General features: G+C 47.0%; 1 protein-coding gene across 2 annotated transcripts in view; it reads left to right on the top strand.

Moving 5' to 3' along the window:
* The window catches only part of AMD1 (adenosylmethionine decarboxylase 1), a 114,908-nt gene that overhangs the window by 43,400 nt on the left and 55,211 nt on the right, over window positions 1–16,297 (top strand). The window contains exons 1-2 of one of the 2 annotated variants that reach the window (XM_086927379.1): window positions 4,553–4,661; window positions 10,744–10,870. In XM_086927379.1, the coding sequence (XP_086783505.1) occupies window positions 10,754–10,870 (117 nt within the window). In that variant the 5' untranslated portion in view covers window positions 4,553–4,661; window positions 10,744–10,753. Of the gene's footprint in view, window positions 1–4,552; window positions 4,662–10,743; window positions 10,871–16,297 lie in introns of those variants that run through there. The other variant, XM_086927378.1, reaches the window with a different exon arrangement.

Here is a 16,297-nt window from a genome sequence, read left to right as displayed (position 1 = left end):
GGCCAGGGCTGGCGCCCCTGGAACTGGTTCTGACCGGCAGATGCGTAGTGAGCACCGGGGTGCCACTCCGCAGTCACCTTCTCGCAAAAGCCCTACCTACCCAGAATACACAAACCCTGTCTGGGACGGTGCGAACACCGCCCTCGACAGGAAACCCTTTGTCCAAGTGCTCCTCGCTGGAAGGACTCCCAGCAGCAGGAGGTCAGACTCGTGTCTGTGGTGGCAGCATCCATTTTGTGGAGCTGAGGCTTTAGTTAACTTTAACCGGGGTTCACAGTTACGTACATGTCGTGTCCCTCTAGAAGGGCGGAATGCTAACCTCGTCGCCAGAATTGGTGAGAGGGCAGCATCCCGATTCGTATGACACCTTACTCGACATGCCTGGATAACGCGACACCGAAGTTACCGATGTGGTACGCGTTATCATGGAACAGCCATTGGGTCTTGTTTCCGCAAGCTGCAACCGGGCTCGGCTCGGGCCAGAACCTAGTTCACACGAGCCCACGCACTCTGCCTTCAGGATTGTCAAGGCCTGCCATAGGAGTGACTGATAGGAGCTCGGGTGTCCATTGTATGGTTAGATATAGAGCTACTATACCTAAAGCAAAGGGTGATTACACGACTTTGCCCCAGCTGTCATGCAGCCAGTTGTGTCAAATTTAGGAGGCCAGCCAGGGGTGGCATAATACATGCTGCAGCCCCTGGCGGCCCTGGGTACACCTATGCCCTGCGTTACGGGGTCTGATAAGGTGGCCCAGTACCAATTGGTAAATGCACCTAGGGTACATATCGTAATTTAGAAAGAGAACAGCCAGGCTGTGGGTCTGATTGGCAGGCCCACAGCCAGAGAAAGTCGTAAACCAGTGAAACAAAAGCAAAAAATCTGGGTGATCATAGGATTGCAGACCCTACTCTCCTACACACACAATTAGTAAAAAAGGCAGAATTGTATTAAATATCTTCTACTTTATTTAGTAGTATTCATTGGACATAGGCACAGCCAACGCGTTTCGTTCCATTTGCCTTTAAGGAACTTCGTCAGGGCAAAAGAGTATAATTCAGTGCGGTCACCAATATTGGACAGAAATATGAGGATCAAACAAGCAGCTACCAATTGTGGGTCAAAGTCTTATGACCTGTAGAGACGGTGTCCTCACTAGGTGAGATAGGTCCAGTTGAAATCCTAAAGTTGTCTTCCAAGTTCGCCACGGTTTACTGGTGTCAAGTATACGATCAGATGATTTGTACAGTTGAATTATAGCTCCACGGGAGGTCTAGTGGTTCCCGTGGGGAATATCCCTATATTCCTCGTGACTTCGTTCTCCGGGAAGGGCCAAATGTGTAGGCGTAACCGCCGTACGGAATAAAAGCACCCTATTATAGGTGCTCGGTGGTTATTGCCACGAACACCGTATTACATTATAGCCTGGTGGTGGTGGTTACGCCCCAAACCACAATCTTAACAAATCCATAACAAATAACGTAATATAGAGCAACAAGACATCTGGGAAAGACTCAATCGACAAAGCACAAGTCCCACATCTCAATAGTGCAAGCAACCAGCATATGGACCATGCGATACCCAGATTAGTCAGTCACTTAGATGGTCTCCTGGTATCCCCGCAACCTCCCGGTTTCCCTTAGACTACTTCCCTCCCACATGCTTAGCAAATTTTAGAGCTGATTTCTTGTCAGTAAAGAAGTGAGGTTTTGTCAAAGGAGACCTTTAGCTTGGCACAACAGGGAGTACGGGATCTGCGCCTGCAATAAGATTAGTTTTGCCTGGAGAAATTCTCGTTGTACCGCCTGTACCGCTGGGGTGAAATCAGGATAGGAGATGGTGTTCCCTTTGTGCGTGATCTTGCCTTTCTCACTGGCCATCCAGAGAACAAGGTCTCTATCTTGATAGTTGAGGAGCTTCGCTAAGATAGGCCTAGGCGGTGCACCGACAGGAGGCCTTTGTTCCAATGATCTATGGGCCCTCTCTACCACAAAAAACGGGGAAAGATTAGGGTCAAATAGCTCATGCAGCAGCTCCGTTATGTAGGTCTCAGTTTTAGAAATGGCTGTCTCAGAAATCCCAGTGATGCAGAGATTGTTGCGTCTCAATCTAGCTTCGAAGTCCTCGTTCTTAGCTCTGATGATCCCCAGCAGCTTGTCCATGTGGAGCAGCTGCTCCTTTGTCTCCACCTGGAACTCGTGATACTCTGTATGACTGTTTTCCAAGACATCAAGGCACGCCTGTGACCTGACTTAGTCCAGTTGTGCAGTCAGGGTGTCCAGTTTAGTGTCTATGTTCTGGGGGCTAGATCGCATCTCCAGCATAAGCGATCTCGGATGCTCCCCTTGGTCTTCAGCATGTGTGACTTGTTGACCCTCTGCCAGCGCGTCATGTGCTAACCCCGCATGGCGGGTGGAGCACTTGTTTTCAAAAGTCAGTTTGGTGGTTTGACGTCTTGTTTGCCCATGGCTGGGGAGGCCCCAGAGACGCGACAATGGAACCCAGATCAGGACTCACTCGACCACACAATAGGAAGCTGCGGTGTCTCTTCTCCTGTGTCACCAGTGCACGCTACTGCCCCGTTGTCACACCACCTCCCATGGTCTCCACACCATCCTCCGCGTTGTGCAAGGTCACCACACCACTCGGGAAAGGATTGTAGCACTCGTGTCTGAAAGAGCTGCGTGATTGAACACACATGGCGTCGCCTGTAACTCACAACCGGGCCACTCTGACCTCCAATATCCTCGGGTGCTCCCACTCAGTCAGGTCCACTAGCCGCGGCCGGCGCCATAGCGTCCAAGGGCGCAAATGTAGAAGCATGGATTCAGTGTGGCAATTTGTATAAAGACCACGGTGCTCGTGTCTGAAATATACCACAGATCCCCTCCGGTCGCAACTAGAGCCACCCCACGACTATCAGCCTGGGTATCAGTTTCCTGCCCAAGCAGTGGCTAGTAGTGTTGCGTGAGTTAGCCCCATGATTGCGGCCGGGGACCCACGCGCAGGGCCTCAGCCAGCCACTGAGTCTCTCCTCACAAAGCTGGGGCGTGTGGGCAGCGCTCGGCCTTCATCTAATCAGTTTTTTTTAGCCCAGGGTCGGGTACAAGCGGCAAGTAGGCTCACATCTGCACAGCAACCGGCAGTGGCCCGAGGCCCGCAAAGAGCCGCAGGCTCGATTTCCAGTTCCACCTGGGCAGCAGACGGCCCGTGTGAATTTCTCCAGCACAGCTCCCCTCTCACTGCATAAGCACACGGGCTCTCAGCAAATCTCCACGTCCTGGCTCCTGGGCATCACCTCTCAGATCCAGCTGATGTAGGCCAGACGGAACCCCTCACATCGGCACTGGGCCCACGCTCCAGCAGCCGCAGCGGGCTCGATTTTAGGCACGCCCCTCTAGCAGCTCCCCCACGAGCGCGTGGTTCACCGGCTCCTGATCTTCACTCCGTGACTTTGCATCGGCGCTCCTGCAGATCACCGTAGTTCTTCCATCAGAGCCCCCACAGTCTTATCTCTGCATAGAGTGGGTTTGGGCAGTTCGGCACCCGCCCGAAGTGCAGGATTTATTGAGGATTGAATCGCGGCTGGTGGAGTGCGCTCAGAAAGCGGCCATTCCACTGTGCAGTCGCCCCCCTAACCCCCCCTCCCTCACTTAGTGACATTATAGTTATGTGTTGAAATAAGGTAAAAACTAGTGTTTAAAAAACAAAACCCCTCAAGTTCACCTGCTATAATTTACTGACCTAACTAGAACTTCCCCCTCTGCCAAGCATTGCTTATAACCTCCTATAACATCTTGCCATGATATGTTACATCAGTTATGACCAAATGACCTCAGCTGTAACACAATCATATAAAGTATAGTTAAGAGTACAAATTTAGGTCGAGGCATGGAAATAGTGTAAACCCTGGTGAGAAGTTTAATCCTATATTGTAAGTTCTATGCTGCTCAGTTTACAAATCACAAAAGTTTGGGTTGGAAGAAGTTTTTAATGGCTGAGCGCACAATAGCAAAACGCACTTTTAGAGGGGGATATTAATGAAACCTAAGGGCAGTTGGAAGGTGATCTGTTATCTGTCATCTCGCATTTCTTTACTTGCAAGCTTTTGATGCCCTGTTAATTCTCAGTCCCGATTTTTATTGGCTGATTAAATTTGTTAATTTTCCATGAGTGGTGGTTATGCAGTTTTTTTCCGTATGAGAGCAATTTACATATTGAAATGTTAAGTCTGAACACGTGTACACTTCCATAGTTGCTTTGCCATGTTGACTGATTACAAATACGTATTTTGGTGTTACTAAGGAACTCCGTATTAAACTACAGGGGTCGGGTGGAAGAAGGTTTATGTAACATTTAGATGAGAAATGGCAGTTTGTTCTCCCTTCCTCAGAGGTAAAAAGACTGAAGGGGGGATTGTGTTGAGGTAGTTCTCTTTACCATTCCTAATGCATGCAGTAAAGGAACCATTGCTGATCTTAGATTAGTTTGACACCTCATGTGTCCAGGAGTGGGTGTTAGAAATATTCACTTGTTTTTTTTCTGTTCAAGCTGGAGATTCCTGGAGCCAGTTGGAAAAATAAGGCTCAACCGATGCTCTCCTGTACTGTAGATGTGATACTGCATAGTGTGGACCACAGAAACCAAGCAGTAATATAGTGTAAGCTTTTCTACTTAATGGCCCACGCAGAATTCAAGATGCCTGGCCCTTACCTGTAACTATTGCTCACTAAGCATTGCTGCGTTATCAGCATTATTCTACATCTATTTTGCTGCAGCATTATGGATATTCTCTCTAGTATAGACACAGAACACAAGAACTCACATAAGAGTTCAAAGTTTGATTCTGCAGAGGCCACCAGTGCCGAGTTCCCTGCAGAGGAAGGTGTAATTTCAAACTATATCAACCCTTAGCCAGACTGCTTCAAGATCAAGAGAAGCCTTTTTGGCACTGAATAAGTATGTTGAAAGATAATAATAAACCAGCATCTGCATAGCCAATAGGTCTCGCCTTTTGGACCTTATAAGTGTTTAGCTATGCAACAATTGATGTGGTTCCACCAAGGAGTTTGTGCTGGATAACTAAACACTTATAAGGTCCCAAAGGCGAGACCTATTGGCTATGCCAATGCTTGTTTATAAAATGTCGCTGAAGCATTGTTTTGTGAAAAGGCAATTTGCAAATGTGGGCCACTTTTTTAGCGTTCCCAGGCGGATTTTTAATCCCAATCCAAGCCTGATTACACCCACATCACAGAATAGCGAATATGTGCCTTAAAAGAATCTAGACCCATTGGCTTTGCCAGTGCTTGTTATTAGTAACGGATAAAAGAGTAACAATCATTCTGCAAATCTGAGACTGCGACTTAAGCATTACAAAAGGTCAATGGACAGTGGTCTTCTGAGTTTTCCAGTGACTCCACCCTAATCTTCACATAGCACCTGGCAGGATGAGAGGCTGTAGAGGAAGCAATCTTGTGCCCTTTCCCCCACACCCTTCCAGAATCTTCCATCTCGCACGTCATTGACTTGTCTTTACCGTCTTTCACGCTGTCCTCCTGCCGGCATTTCACCCCTTCACCCCCTCTAACACCATTGTAACCTCCTTCAGCTCTGTGCACCCCTTTACACATTAGCACATCGGTATCCATCGCTCCGAGCTCTCTTCAGCGAGGCCAGGGATTGGATGGGCATGTATCCTAGACTCTTATGACCCGCAGCCATGCTCCAGAGCGCCCAATCGTGGCCCTTATTAACACAGAGGTGATCACTTCATGGTGCCCTACCCCTGTACAGGGGGGATGCACCTGATGAAAGCACTACAGAGACTCAACATCCGGAAAAAGAGTCACTCCAAGGTCCTGCAGGGACTGTGCCACTGCACTGGTTCCTGCAGGGTCACTGAGCTGTTCAAAGGCCAAGCTTAACGAGTCCTGGGCTGAGACCTGGCAGGACCCGCCCCACCTAAAACTGTGCAATGTAGGTAGAGTGAAGCACCTCTAAGGAGGGAGAGACCCGGAAGAGTGAAGGACAGGGGCTAGTGCTCTACGTGCACCTTCCTCCTCGCAGTGCTACATAAATCAGGCAGGCGCTGTGAGGTAGCACTGCACTAATGCACCCCTGGAGGCAGGCACTGCCCTTGCTGATCCCTAAACAGGGAAGTTGTGTACTTGAGAAACGTATCTTTCCCCTCTGTAGCGAAACTTTAAAGCAGGAAGTAAGTGACTGGGCCTGTGTGGAATCACACAGTCTGCACCGGAATGTGATGTGCGCTGGTGCACGAGTGTGACCACCAGGCCTCTTGGAGACACCGGTCAGCGAGCAGAAATCCCATTTGTTGTGCTTCTCCAGTTGTGAAAGCTGCTCCATTCCGCCAGTGGGACAATCCCTGATGCCAGGACGGCTGGCCACGCACTGCCAGGCCCCACGCTCTAGCTGGCACCCCCAGGGCTGGCATGGGGACCCTAGAGGCACCTGCCGGCGCTGCTCTTGTTCAGGGGCCTCTGGGCGCTGTTTATAGCCTGGGTACAGGGTGGCCCAACCTGGAGGAGTGGTTGTCAACTCCCTGCTCCAACCCTGGCCAGAGGACTCACTCCTAGGGTCGCCTATTCGGTCTCGTACTGAAATACCCGTGCCTTCTCCCAGTGTTTTTCTAGCACCTTGAGCTCGAGCCTTCATCCGCGCTCACGCACTGCTCCAGGCCTGCCAGGGATGCACGGATGAGCCCCTTCGGAGCACCTGGGTACTTGGCACCTGCTGCAGTTCCAGTGTACAAGTAGCGCCCCAAAGCCTGCCATAGGCCTAGGTGACTTCTAAGGGTGGTCAGACACCTGTGAGTGTTTCTTCTGCTCTGATGAAGCCCCAGGCCAGGCTCCCAAGACCCCCTTGCATCCGCACAGTGGTGGTGGTGGGGGGGGCAGAGATGCATAGTAAATACTCATGCTCAGACATGATCACACACCCTACATACACACATGACAGAAAAGTCCAGACACATTTATATAAATGCAAATATATATACGTCAAGAGTTGAACGTATGGCACAAACAATTAAGGCAGCGCGCACTCTGGACTTTTGGGTACATTGTACAGTGTTAACCTTGTGGGAGCGAGCATTGGCTCCATCTATTTACAAAGTGCAATTGCTATAATTGCAAACAGATGGCCCCGCTGCTCGCTCCCGCAAGGTAAGTGGCATACATGCACGAGTGCTGATTGGAAACCGTGCAGAACATGCACGATTTTCAAAAAAAGCAGGAGTGGTTCCAAGCGGTCACTCCAAAGCAGCGCTTGCACGCTGCGTAGGCTAGACCGTAAAAACACAAAGGTGGATACTCGTAGCCCCACTGAATAAACATTGAATATGATTCCCAGTGTACATGTGAACAGTGGCAGAGTATGCTCAGAAGTGAGTCCCTTGCTCACTTTGCCACTGGATTCAAGCAAGCCGGGCTGAAGACGGCTGGAATGCCAGAAACCGGTCCTCTGAAGCTTGTTTCCGGTCCAGGGAAGACATGGCTTGGCAGTTTGGGCTGGACTGTTCCCTTGAGGCACAGGGTCAGACTGATTTGCATATAGCCATGTCTGAACTGGGGTGGCAGAGTGGGCTAAAGAACGGTGATGGATTAAACCCAGATCATTTGACTGGGTGTGAGTGTTTGATTCAGATGCTCCGTCCATCCCACCCCCTTTTGTACCGCTTTTGGCCGCCATAAGTGTGGCAGGGTATGCTCAGACGTGAGTCCCTTGCTCACTTTGCCACTGGACTCAAGCAAGCCGGGCTGAAGACGGCTGGAATGCCAGAAACCGGTCCAGGGAAGACATGGCTTGGCAGTTCGGACTGGACTGTTCCCTTGAGGCACAGGGTCAGACTGATTTGCATATAGCCATGTCTGAACTGGGGTGGCAGAGTGGTCTAAAGAACAGTGATGGATTAAACCCAGATCTTTTGACTGGGTGTGAGTGATTGATTCAGATGCTCCGTCCATCCCCACCCCCTTTTGTACAGTTTTTTTGTATCCGGCAAGCATAGCTGTTTGTTAAAAAAAAATAGAGTACCGATTAAAATCCTAACTCATCTTCTGGAATCTAGAAAAATAAATGATAAATAATCCCATTTAATGGTGGTCCGATTTTTAATAACTATTAAGGAACATAGCTTATATAGTTACCCTTTACTGTCTGAACTGTCAGAAGGCTGTTTAGCATAATCTGCTACCAGTTGCGCTTTTGGCTTTTTTTCTACGTAGAACTTAAAAAATCATATTCCTGGTTCCCCTTATTGTAGTATTGGCATTTTGGAGTCATTTTGCTATGAAAGTTTACTGTTCTCTAATCTAGTTAAGGATTTTTTTTTCATTTACTTACTCCCATTTTCTACTGCATAAATACTTTACACATTACTGTAAGTTTCTGCTTGGTCCTATTGCTGCTGGTTGTAGAGCTCAGGTAGTGACTTAGCAGGTTCATCCTGACATGGGTTGTGATTATTCCTTGAGGTGGGTAATCGCTTACCACAATTAATAATCTAATTGCTTGCACACAAGTTAACTGGTAAGCATAGCATTGGCAGCCTAATAAAAGACAATTAAACACTTGTCTGTGCCCATGTAAGTCTTGGAAGACATAGGGCATGACCTGTAACACGGAATTTTAAATACTGTTTTAGCACATCAGTCATTTGAACCAATAAATGTGTTAGTGGCTCAGCTGTCAGTAAGGATTTGAAATAGGTAGCGATTTGCTCCTGCCACTGAGAGCTGGGTTACTATTGCCAAAGGTACCATAGTTGGCTTTCAGCTGGCACCCTATAGTTATGTCTACTGTATAGAGACCTACTATTCATAATCATGCTTTCTTTAGATGACGACTGCATGAAAGTTATTTGGTTTGAATGTTTGTCTCCCTATGTAATGAAAGCAATTCCCACCCATTTTGACGGGAATTAGACAAGAAATTTCAAAGCCAAAGCAACCAACACGTCCAACTTCTCTCACTGTGTGATTAGATAAGGTCATACCAAGATAAGATAAGGACCAAGATTGTGGAACAGCCTTCCTCTTTCTTTGAGACTGTCAGGAGTATCTCTTATTTAGGAAACAGTTAAAAACCTTCATATTTCCTAAGTAATTACTGCCATCTGCCTGCCTATTGTTACAAGCTGAAAAGGTTCTCAAAGGCGTGGAGATACTCCTCCGGGAGATGATCCTAGCGCGATATAAACCCGCAAATAAATACCGGTAAAGAAATTCTGATTACGGTATTTTATATGGCTTCCTAATTGTATCACCTTTGAGTCCAAAGTACTCGAGCAGTCACCAAATGTTGATGTGGTATCCACCTGGGCATAGTTTTCCCTTAAACCTCATGAGACTACATTTGAAACCAAGACTGTTACATAACTATGCTTTAATATTTCTGGGTTTTTAGTTTCTTTTTTTCTGTGCTCACTTGCATTAAAGGTGGAGTTTTCCACTTCTCTACCGCAAGGTATTAGACTTTTTTCCGTACAGTTTTTGGGGTAACTGAATTGAGCCTGTAAGAACTTTTGTGGAAATGTGCAATCAACATTTTGCCAAGTATACTCTATTCCAATGAAAACATTTGCAGATATTGAACTTGCGTGGGTTGCAACATTTTTTGACGAGTGCATTTTGTTCTCTGCTAGTTGATTGCCTAAGGCTACATAATGAGGATTAATGGTGCGCAAACGTACTTTATTGACTTCTTTAAGGTTGAACCTGATAACCCTTCCCGCCACTCAAGCCTTTATCTTCTGCTCCTAATGCTGCATGTGCCTTTTCGAGTGCCTCAATTCCCTCATTGATTCCCCACATAAGCAGCAGTCCTACCTCATGACTTCGATGCTATCAAAGGGAAGCATCAGTTTTAGTGGTTTTATACTGGTCAATCTTTTGACGCCATTGATCATGTTTTATTGATAGAACTAATGTCCTAAAGATTGAGCTGGTGTGCCCTAGAATTCTTTTCATGCATTCAAGGGGAGAAAGGCCAGTTACTGTGCCTTAAATTCGAAGGTTCAACTGGGTGGTTCTGTGACTAGACCATGCATATGAACGAGTGCCTCTGGAAAAAATACTACCACATGGTGCATCTTCATAGCTGCCCTTTGGTTTTCACCTTCATCTCCTGTGGATAACGATAGGCTATGCTCCAGCAATCGGTTGTGCAATATCTGGCCACTAGCCAAGTTCTCTCATGGCCCATCCTGGGACATATTCTGAAAAAAGCAAATAAAGACTTTGGGTCACAGGTAGCCAACCCCTAGCTTTTGAATATGGCTGATTTAGGGCTACTCTTCACGCTCATCTGCCCCAATCCTTGGTACTCACCTTCAACAATCCAAGAATCTTCTGTGTGGAAGTTACCTCTGGCAAATTGCTGGAAAACTATTTTCAGATATCCTTCAATAAGTGAGCAATATTCAAGTCATGTGGCCATGTTAGCTGGGCAAGAAAATGGGGGGAGCTGTTGAGGTGACTGCCTGATGTGTTAATTTAGAACGGAGATTAAGTACCCAAAGGGCTTATCGGGGTAAACATCGGGGTTTACTTCTATGTATCAATTTCTGCGTTCAATCGGTGTTGAACACAATGAAGACATTCATCAAATTGTACAATTACACACTGCAATACTTTAACGTTAAGTTGCTGAACGTATGCATTTGTTTTGAGCATATTCTGTTTTGTATTTTAATATTCACCTGTTTGTTTTGTTTGCAGTGAGAGTAGCATGTTTGTCTCCAAGAGACGTTTCATTTTGAAGACATGTGGTACCACCCTCTTACTGCAAGCACTGGTCCCTTTGTTAGAGCTCGCTAGGGAGTACTGTGGTTTCGATGGCATACAGGTAGGTTATGCACATGAATGTGCACCTTTTAATCTCATTAATTATTGGCGGAAGTCTTAAGTGCATTGCCCTTTTTCTATTGCTGTACCTGAACAAAAGCTGAAAAATCAGTGTTGTATTTGTTTCCTTCATGCTTCTGTTGATCTGATATACCGGTACTATTTTGTAACACATTCTAACTTGAATATATTTAATCGGCCTTTCCAGCCGCAATGCACCACAAATATCAATAAAAATTTGTATTATAAACTGAAAATTGCTAAAATGTTTCTTTTTTTGCATGAAATAATGCAAAAGTGCCAAAGAATTGGCAAAACAATTAATTGCCATGATTCTTTTTTAGCACATTTTTGATACTTTCTATCGCGACCTTCAAAGATTAGCATTAGTTGGTGATTCTCAAGGCTCTCTGCAGTGGCCATGCTCAAAATTAGTTGAAAGTGTATATCAAAGTAAGTCTTTAAGAATGTTGGTGCATTTTTTGAATCTTTTTATTAAACATTTATCGACATCTGACATATAATACGGAGGAATCACTTGCGTCATATTACGAGGCAAAAGCAAAAAACAGTTGACACTTTTGTGCCAGAGCGTCATGAGTACGGACTATGGGGTAGAGCGGTTGTCTATGTCAATGTTAAACTGAGGGCTGAAGATACGTCCCCAGTAGGAGTCCATGGGTCCCATATTTTAGACCACTTCCTGGGGCATCCACGGGCAGTGCAAACTGTCTTTTCCTATACATACACCAGTCAAGGTTTCCTTCCAAGCCCCCCCCCCCCCGGTTGCGCAATGTTTCTTTGCCAGCATAAGTGCCAGTGTGACCCACTGTTTATGGTAGTTACAGAGCAATTCCCTTAGTATTGCATGAATATTACGCCAGTATGCCTGTATGTACTGACCTTAGGTTTCATATTGGCGGAAGGGGGCCGCGCCTGGGCGCCCATCTCCACTTGTCAACTCGTGTTCTTTGCGTTGCAGCTACACCTCGTTCTCCAGTATTTGGGGTGTCTTTCATAGATTCACATGCTTGAATATTCCCCGTCTAAGTGGGAGTCCCACGGTAAATAAAATGGCAATAATGCTAAATATAATAATATATATAATATATATAATATATATATATATACACGTATAATACATTAAAGTAGAAAACATAATAGGAATCTAAAAAAAAACATTCCTACATAGGAATGCATGGTAAAGAGAAAAAAATACTGTAACACAGTGTCATTATCTTAGTCCAAATTACAGCCAATCAGGCGTCAGCACCCTCTAGAACCTTCTCCTCAGAAGCTCAAGCCCTTAGATATTCTACCGGACGTCGTGTGAAGGGAGTCTCCCTGAGCTCTGCTTAGTTTTTTCAACTCTACTCATCTATTTCCAGTGTTTTTCACAACCTGTCAAGTAAGAAGTCTTTATTTAGACCATGCTCTTCTTGTGGGAAGCTGCGGAAAGGGACCCCCATCAGAAGTGTATATATTGTTTATACCCTGATCATGAAGCCAGCAGCTGCAAGTTCTGTAGAACTTTTTCTACTAAGACTCTGAAGGACAGGGAAGGCCGCCTTCTCCTTTGGCTTCAACGTCTGAAAGACAAGGATTCAGCCCTGTCAGACGCAGAAAGTTTTCATTCTGGACTTTCTTCAGCAGCTTCTAAACGTGGTAGTTTACAGTTTGTTCCATCTCCTTTTCGAATTCTTTGAGTTGCAGCTACACCTCGATCAGGAGCGCAGGATGACTATCGGTATCCGCACCGTATGATAGTGTAATCTGATAGACTACTAGCCGCAGATTCCTTAACGTAGAATTAACCCCAGGCGTGATACTGGATCCGGAAAATCTTTCGTTTCCCAGCATCTCTGCGTGCCGGGGGTGGTACTGTATGACTCCGCCCAGACGTCCGCGGGCGTGACATCAGAGATCACTTAAGCCCCACCCTGGCGCACTGACATCAGTTTTTGTTTTCCCTTTTCCGCATGAAACGTGGATTGGGTTTGTGCTCTGGGCCTGTGTTTGCGTAGTGATTAGTGGGGACAGTGTGCTGATGCCTTCTGGCTTTAAAACGTGTTCGTTTTGTGGATGCCTGATGTCTGCAACGAACCTTCATCTCATTTGCATGTGGTGTTTATGGGAAGATCACGGCTCCACTGACTGGGAGGCGTGCCAACGGTTGAAGTAGCGGCGGGAGCGCCGAATAAAACTTCTCTCGGCTCACATGTCCAGGTCGGCTTGGTCACCTTGATCAGCTTCTGCAGAAGGTTTTCAAACCAGCCGTCATAGTCGCCCTTATCCCTCTCCTGTGCTGTAAGAGCTGTTGGGAAAAGATTTTCCAGATCCAGTCTCATGCCTGGGGATAATTCTACGTTCAGGAATCTACAGCTAGAATAGTCTACTAGAAACATTGTTACCGAAGCTAAGTAACTAGTATGTCTTCACCGTATGCCCGACCCCCCCCTGCGCACTGTAGTCACTTGGGCCATTTGTGGCCCTTCAGGTGCACCTAGGCCCAGTAGTTGAGGAGGACTCTTCGGATGCTAGCTGCGTCTCGCGTCTGGTCAAACGTCAGGCACATACAGCTCACGGGCCTATTGGCGTCTAGTGGCTGCAATTCTGTTGCGCCGTTTCGTGGGAGGCGTACATTTTGGGCATTTGGCGCCAGGCAAAATGTACATACACTGCGTAGCTCTTTGGTAGGTTCTGGGCGAAGCTGCCTCAAAACCAAGTAGTTCTGGTGTGTAGAGAGCCAGGGAACACGTTTCACAGCAAGGAAGGCAAGGGCCTCAAAATCAGCGGCCATTGGCAGCAATATCACAAGAGAACCTCAGGGCCAGATCACACCATCCGCTCATTCAGGAAGAGTCGCTACCCCCAGCAACCCTTTCCAGGGAGAGGCAACAGGCAGAACAGTTCAGCCCCTTCTTGTGGGTACAGATCGGCCAGCGCTTCTATAGGTCCCGGGGAGGAGCAAATCGGCAGCTGTAGTGGATCTCGCAAAAGCATGCAGTCAAAGCGGCATGCAGCCCGGGCGTTTATTATGCGGCACTGCAGTCGCGCTGGGAGTGCGTTTCCCTAATACAGCACAGGTTCGCGGGTGGTGAGCGGGCTGCAGGAGCGAGTCTAGGCGGTTATTGGAAGAGGAGGGGGCGGCACTTTCTTATCCCGATCTCAGCCGCAGGTCTGCACCTAAGCGTCGGGCCCCCGCTCCAATCCCAGCCGAACAGGAGGAAGCTGGTGGCAGATAAAGAGCAGGTCTCAGTGTCCCGATTCCGCTGAAATGCCACTAGTTGATGCCGCCAGTGCGCCTCCTAATGCCAGCTCTCTGTGGCAGCTGGCCTGGGGTGCAGAGCGTGCCAGGGATTTGTCTCAACTGCCAGGAGGGGTACAGTCCTAACACAGCGACTATTCTCTCGATCGGCAAAGCGCGCAGGTAAGCCTGGGCACTGCCGCAGGATGTTTCTCCGAGTGAGCCATGACAGAGCAGGGCTTCGGCCCTGGAAGTCACACCGCCACTAGAAGAGGTGTTCCGCAGATTGCCGCGCCAGTAGCCTCGACTGACTGATTTTAGGTGATATTAAGGGGCTTTAGCTGCGGCCCTGGCAGAGCTCCTCACTTAAGCTGCCATTTTTGTCTGCGCCAGGGACCCCCCCCCTTTTTGCATTGTTGTATATGTTAGCTTGAATGTGCGGCCTTAATTAGTGCACAATATTTACTCTTTGCACAGGCTGCCTTGATTTGCTTTTGCAGTGTTATACTGCAAAGTGTTCCTTTGGCACAGAAGGGCCCTCAGACATTATGCTTTGATATCACTGTTGTCCGGTTTCAGTCAAGCGGATATTTGGAATCTGAATGCCCAGTCTGTAGCCTACATTTTCCCATTAAGCCACACAATCGCCAAAGGAAATGAGAATGAATGCCTCACACGTCTAGTAGGGTTCTGACTTTCTGTTGCACACCTGGGTTATATTCCATCAAAAGTTCTATATAGACTCTTAAAAAGAAAACGTCTGCCCTACATTAGCCATACTTCAACTCTGCATACTGCAGAACTGTATTGCCTGGTATTGCCTGGTAGTCCCATATCAAACGGGTTAGGCACATTTTCGAAATCTGAGTGGAAGGTTATCTTGTGGGATTGTAGAAAAACCTCCAAAGCAGCTGTCTCTCGTGACGTAAATTCCTTTGAAGAAACAAACGATGAAGTAGTCCACTACCCTGTTCTGCAAGTTACCTTTAGTTATCTTTGAGATTTTGAAGCTCATAGCTTCTCTTGGCTGCTTTTTCTTAGGTGCTAGGCTTTGAAGATTTGTGCAGGTATTCTTGGATCCAAGATCCTATCTGAGGCTCCAGGCTGGAATTTCAAAGGCCCATGAGTGGTACCACCTTTTGAAGGATCTCACATGCTGGTGTATCTGCCACTAAACAAAGTATCTGGACCAACCAAGAAAGCTAAAGAATGGATTGTGTGAAGTAGTCTGTCCCACTAGGGTTTTGGCTCTGGCGCCATTTCAGATTCTTATGGACTGATAAGATATTCTTCAATTCTCTGATCTCGTGCTCTGAAATCAGTCATGGTTGATTCAGTAATATTGGTGTTGGTCTGTATAGAATAGGGACGGACCCTGAGGGGAATCCAAATTCACTGCATCAAAGCTAGGGAATATGGGAAACCCATTGGGTTTTTAAAGAACCCTCACCCACCAACCTAGTTGGTGGCATGCTTCATCATTTGGTTCCAACCTAGGGTGCAGAGTGCATCCCAGGTGTGCTTTGACGCTTTAATACAGCAGAGCTGCTGTTTTTTTGTGATATATGTGAATTCAGTGTGTTTAAAATTGTTTCTAGGAGCCTCCTTCAAGCCTGAAGTATATTGTTGAGTTCCTGGGACAAGATTAGAAGAGAAAAGAGGAAGATATTATTAGGACTGAATTATATCCTTGTGGCGGTCTACACGTTTCAGCCCTAGCACCATAAGTTGATGGGTTTTCTTCAGGACTTGGTTTGATCTCCGGGATCCCGCGTCGCAGGACCACAATAGGTACCCATGCGGGCTGCCAACCTTGATGCATGTGACTACAGGTCCAGCTCCTTCTAGGATCCATGCTGCTAATGAGCAGTTGCGCTGATATGTAGCGCATAAGTGAAAGTATGGGATCATCCCCACGTTCACAGTACACCTTAACGTGTGTACTGATCTTGCGTGGCCTTTTTTTTTTACTCAAACCACTTCCTGGTCCTGAAGGAAGCCTATGCAGTGAATTTGGATTCCCCCTCCGGGTCTGTCTCTTGTTTTGTATTGTTTTTTGGGAAGAGGACGTACCCACTTTTTTTTCTCGTTGTTTATGCTAGTTGGTCTATATAGACCATACAAAGGAAGTATATTGCATCCAAGCATGGTGCAGTCAGCGACTGGGATGTGTTTTTGGAA

This window comes from Lissotriton vulgaris, chromosome 6 (genome assembly GCF_964263255.1).
Source record: "Lissotriton vulgaris chromosome 6, aLisVul1.2, whole genome shotgun sequence".
NCBI lineage: Eukaryota > Metazoa > Chordata > Amphibia > Caudata > Salamandridae > Lissotriton > Lissotriton vulgaris.
This window is presented reverse-complemented; position numbering and strand designations above follow the sequence as displayed.